General features: G+C 50.5%; 1 protein-coding gene across 1 annotated transcript; it reads left to right on the top strand.

The window, feature by feature from the left end:
• Nucleotides 1–2,409: 2,409 nt before the first annotated feature.
• On the top strand, nucleotides 2,410–5,210 carry LOC123749133 (coiled-coil domain-containing protein 88B-like). The gene is made up of 3 exons (XM_069327351.1): nucleotides 2,410–2,478; nucleotides 4,042–4,338; nucleotides 4,380–5,210. Exons 1-3 carry the CDS (start codon nucleotides 2,410–2,412, stop codon nucleotides 5,208–5,210), a joined length of 1,197 nt encoding a protein of 398 aa, XP_069183452.1.
• Nucleotides 5,211–5,422: the final 212 nt, after the last annotated feature.

Genomic DNA, 5,422 nt, shown 5'->3' with positions numbered 1-5,422 from the left:
CTGTGAGTGAACACACCGCCATAGTAAAAGTACTGGGCAGCGTCACTCATCCTATGAGTGAACACACCACCATAGTGACAGTATTGGGCAGCGTCACTCATCCTATGAGTGAACACACCGCCATAGTAAAAGTACTGGGCAGCGTCACTCATCATATGAGTGAACACACCACCATAGTGACAGTATTGGGCAGCGTCACTCATCCTGTGAGTGAACACACCGCCATAGTAACAGTACTGGGCAGCGCCACTCATCCTGTGAGTGGACACACCGCCATAGTGACAGTATTGGGCAGCGTCACTCATCCTGTGAGTGAACTCACCGCTATAGCAGCATTAACTCCCCCTCCGACAGGAAGAAACTCACTGCCTTGTTAATCCTGTCTCTTGTCACCAGGTCCAGCTGGGATTTACCAGTGTACCGCCCATCAAACAACAAGATTACCATCCACCAACTCTTACCGTGCGGATGTTAAGTCGAATATAGGACCTTTAAAGATCCATATCTCTATTTGACAGCTGAGCGTTGTTCTAACTCAAACAATATGGGACTTAGCGCACACATTAGAGACGCCTGATGGTATCTTGGACTTGTAGAAGAGTCTTGGGTATGAAGTACTCAGTTTGTTCGCCTTCAGCGCCCCCCAATAAGAGGGCGCTGGCACAATACCCTTCCCAGCGAGCGTAAGAAATATTGCCGGAACAACCGAGGACATCTTCAAGAGGAAACTATCGATTGTTTCCTCCAAGGAAAAACAAATAAAACTCGAAACATTGACTTTTCAACTCATTTATTTTTCCCCATTTCCATTTTGGAAGATATTGTTTCAAATTACCTGTAATTGGGCCCAATTACTGTATTATTCCCTTAGAGGTCTTTCGTGGTCATCACTAGCAACTGTGGCAAGATTGAGGGGAAGGGTGGTTGTATATATATATATATATATATATATATATATATATATATATATATATATATATATATATATATATATATATATATATATATACACACATGTGTATGTAACATTAACAATTGTGTAACTAAAGATTGTCACTTGCTTAGCTAAACGAACTATGGGGTTCAGTGCCTGAACCCATTATGTGCCTCTGTAACCCTATTCCCCAGACGGGATGGGTATGGGGTGTATAATAAAGACAGAAATTGAGTGATTAATATGCCTTTAATAATACTTGGATTATAGTGATATTGGAGGTTCATTCACGCCTCAGTGTTCTTATTTAGGAACTGAATGAAATACACTATACACGCTCGTGTTGTGTTATGATAGCAGACTTTCCCCCTCTCTTAGCTCCTATCCTCTAGCCTTCCTGCCCTCTAGCCTTCCCCTCTCCCCTCTAGACCCACTCCACCACTCTTTAAGACACTCTTCCCTCCTATAATTACACCCCCCACACACACAACACTATAATTCCGAGTCTTCCATTCTTCAACTCCAGCGTCCGTCACACCACGTACCTCTCACCAACTCCTTCACCCTAACAAACTACCCTGTTCACCACCCCCTTCACGCCAACAAACGACCCTCTCCAACGACCCTCCACACCCAGTCACCTCCTAACCCCCTTCCCTTACCCCCTCCCTCTTCCCCTCTTTGTGTGTTAAGTCCCCCTTTCTCCCCTTCACCCTTTTCTCTCCCTTGTCAAAACATTTCACAAGCCTCCCTCTCCCCTCTCCTTTACCCCTTGTCCACTGATGCCGACCCTCTTAATTTCCCCGTCTTAAAGTGGACCAATTAGACCTCTTGTCACGTCTTCAATTAACTGTGAAAAAACAGTATAACTTCTTGAGGAGCCGGGAATAGAGGAGCAACAGTGACATAGTGGACAGTGCCTTTACTTCACCTCTCAGACGTTTGTCTTACTTCTCAGACGCTGTATTCAAGTCTCAGACGCTGGTCTCACGTCTCAGACGCTTCCCTCACCTGTCAGACGCTGGCCTCACCTCTCAGACGCTGGCCTCAAGTCTCAGACGCTGGCCTCACGTCTCAGACGCTTCCCTCACCTCTCAGACGCTTCCCTCACCTCTCAGACGCTTCCCTCACCTCTCAGACGCTTCCCTCACCTCTCAGACGCTTCCCTCACCTCTCAGACGCTTCCCTCACCTCTCAGACGCTTCCCTCACCTCTCAGACGCTTCCCTCACCTCTCAGACGCTCCCCTCACCTCTCAGACGCTTCCCCTCACCTCTCAGACGCTTCCCTCACCTCTCACACGCTTCCCCTCACCTCTCAGACGCCAGAAGACACTCACCTTGCGTACCACGCTCCTTACCAACACAGTCATCATTCAGTTCCTTCAAGGCTAACCCGGACATACGATTTCTTGACGACGGATATATATACACTAAAAGGTGTACCCAGCTTCTTAGTGTATATACACCGCGAGAGATGTATATGGACATACACATTATTATTATTATTACTTTCATAGTAAATAATGACAAGGTGGAAGAGAAGGTAAGCAGAAAATCGGGTACTGGTTTGAGGTAATTAACCTGGAGATTATAAGGATGCTCTGTTGACCTTGGAGATGTTATCTGTGTCATCTTCCTCTGTTCGTATACTGAGAGGGATGCTGGAGCCATTGGTATTGTAATAGGGATTTGTTGTGTACACAGTGGTGTACATATTAATGTATACAGTGGTATACATAATGATTTATACAATGGTATACATAATGATGTAAACAGTGGTATACAGTGATACATACAGTGGTATACAGTGATACATACAGTGGTATACATAGTAATGTATACAGTGGTATACATAGTGATGTATACAATGGTATACATATTTACCATCTAGAACTGCACTGAGAATTACACTAAAAAAATGTAAGATGGAAAGTAACATGAGAATATAATTGTAAATGAGTTGACATCAATTATATAATTACGTGTGAAAATATACTTGACACACATACAAATTAATAATCTAATCTTCAATTATAAGATTTTCATTTCAACAGCCTTTGTCATGGAAAATTAAATTGGTCTTATCTCCATTAAATCTTAGAACAGCATGAACTCCTATTGTAAACGTTAATACACTAATTATATATATATATATATATATATATATATATATATATATATATATATATATATATATATATATATATATATATATATATATATATATATATATATATAATACACTAGGATTAACCCCAGTTATACCGTCAAGGAGTCAAGAAAGGCGAGTCTGCATGAAGAGTTGTCAAGAGAGAGAGAAACTCTTGACAGAAGATCATGTCAAGTCACACCTCAAGGGGGTGAAATGTAGCCCCCCAGGACACGATAGGTCAAGTCTTGAGGTCAACGAGTTATAATGGCCAGGTCAAGTAGGCTGTGACCTTCTCATCTCATACTTGTGGTAGGTCAGAGGTTCAGAGTGCTTTGATGTGACTAATAAGGACCAACCGCCTTGTCATTGGTTGATAATGAAATTGTCTCGGGCTATTAGGCAGTAGGATGAGCCCAACAGTCTCCTGGATCCAGATAAATAGTAGAGTAAGAGAAGCCAGAAATGTCTGATTCAGGACAGATTCACATTTAGGGGTATAGCCTGCCCCAGAGGGCTACTGGGTATAGATGCCCCCTCAGGGGGCTACTAGGTATAGCCGCCCCCTTAGAGGGCTACTGGGTATAGATGCCCCCTCAGGGGGCTACTAGGTATAGCCGCCCCCTTAGAGGGCTACTGGGTATAGCCGCCCTCAGAGGGCTACTAGGTATAGCCGCCCCCTTAGAGAGTTACTGGGTATAGCCGCCCCCTTAGAGGGCTACTGGGTATAGCCGCCCCCCTTAGAGGGCTACTGGGTAGTCCTCTGGAGGGGGCTATCAAGAGCAGTCAAGCTCTGCATGCCTCTTTATCATCTCCCACACACATATCATGCGCTCGATGCGTGAAACATTGCGTCACTGCCCCCCCCCCCCCAAGACATCTTCGCATCACACCTAGTTAAGTAAGTGCTGTACTGCCACTGCTGGCTCCATTGTGTGGCACTTGTTGCGTCACCAGGCCGGACCCGAGCTGCGTCACCAGGCCCTGGAGCTGCGTCACCAGGCCCTGGAGCTGCGTCACCAGGCCCTGGAGCTGCGTCACCAGGCCCTGGAGCTGCGTCACCAGGCCCTGGAGCTGCGTCACCAGGCCCTGGAGCTGCGTCACCAGGCCCTGGAGCTGCGTCACCAGGCCCTGGAGCTGCGTCACCAGGCCCTGGAGCTGCGTCACCAGGCCCTGGAGCTGCGTCACCAGGCCCTGGAGCTGCGTCACCAGGCCCTGGAGCTGCGTCACCAGGCCCTGGAGCTGCGTCACCAGGCCCTGGAGCTGCGTCGGCCGGACCCGAGCTGCGTCACCAGGCCCTGGAGCTGCGTCACCAGGCCCTGGAGCTGCGTCACCAGGCCCTGGAGCTGCGTCACCAGGCCCTGGAGGTGCGTCACCAGGCCGGACCCGAGCTGCGTCACCAGGCCCTGGAGCTGCGTCACCAGGCCCTGGAGCTGCGTCACCAGGCCCTGGAGCTGCGTCACCAGGCCCTGGAGCTGCGTCACCAGGCCCTGGAGCTGCGTCACCAGGCCCTGGAGCTGCGTCACCAGGCCCTGGAGCTGCGTCACCAGGCCCTGGAGCTGCGTCACCAGGCCCTGGAGCTGCGTCACCAGGCCCTGGAGCTGCGTCACCAGGCCCTGGAGCTGCGTCACCAGGCCCTGGAGCTGCGTCACCAGGCCCTGGAGCTGCGTCACCAGGCCCTGGAGCTGCGTCACCAGGCCCTGGAGCTGCGTCACCAGGCCCTGGAGCTGCGTCACCAGGCCCTGGAGCTGCGTCACCAGGCCCTGGAGCTGCGTCACCAGGCCCTGGAGCTGCGTCACCAGGCCCTGGAGCTGCGTCACCAGGCCCTGGAGCTGCGTCACCAGGCCGGACCCGAGCTGCGTCACCAGGCCCTGGAGCTGCGTCACCAGGCCCTGGAGCTGCGTCACCAGGCCCTGGAGCTGCGTCACCAGGCCCTGGAGCTGCGTCACCAGGCCCTGGAGCTGCGTCACCAGGCCCTGGAGCTGCGTCACCAGGCCCTGGAGCTGCGTCACCAGGCCCTGGAGCTGTGTCACCAGGCCCTGGAGCTGCGTCACCAGGCCCTGGAGCTGCGTCACCAGGCCCTGGAGCTGCGTCACCAGGCCCTGGAGCTGCGTCACCAGGCCTGAGGCAACATGCCACGGCCGGAAAAAAACAATTCCACCTGCCCCATTCTTCAAGGCATCTCATGACAGCTCGTCAACTCATGGGGTGTAGCCACGAAGGCACCAGCACCGGAAGTTGCAGCATATTTAGCAACTGTTGCTAGATCATCTGACTTTAGGGCTTGCAAGGCCTTCACAAGGCCCTTGGTTTGGCCCCAAGGCATTGGCTAAGTGAC

Source organism: Procambarus clarkii, chromosome 19 (assembly GCF_040958095.1).
Source record: "Procambarus clarkii isolate CNS0578487 chromosome 19, FALCON_Pclarkii_2.0, whole genome shotgun sequence".
Lineage (NCBI taxonomy): Eukaryota > Metazoa > Arthropoda > Malacostraca > Decapoda > Cambaridae > Procambarus > Procambarus clarkii.
Note: the sequence above shows the minus strand (reverse complement) of the source record. Positions and strands in the feature narration are given on the sequence as shown.

What these genes read in the sequence shown, in the direction of transcription:
- LOC123749133 (XM_069327351.1), top strand. Translation starts at nt 2,410, where the DNA reads ATGTATATGGACATACACATTATTATTATTATTACTTTCATAGTAAAT. An exon ending in ATGACAAGGTGGAAGAGAAG is followed by an intron (nt 2,479 to 4,041) that starts GTAAGCAGAAAA and finishes TTGCGTCACCAG; the next exon opens with GCCGGACCCGAGCTGCGTCA. An exon ending in CCCTGGAGCTGCGTCACCAG is followed by an intron (nt 4,339 to 4,379) that starts GCCCTGGAGCTG and finishes CTGCGTCACCAG; the next exon opens with GCCCTGGAGCTGCGTCACCA.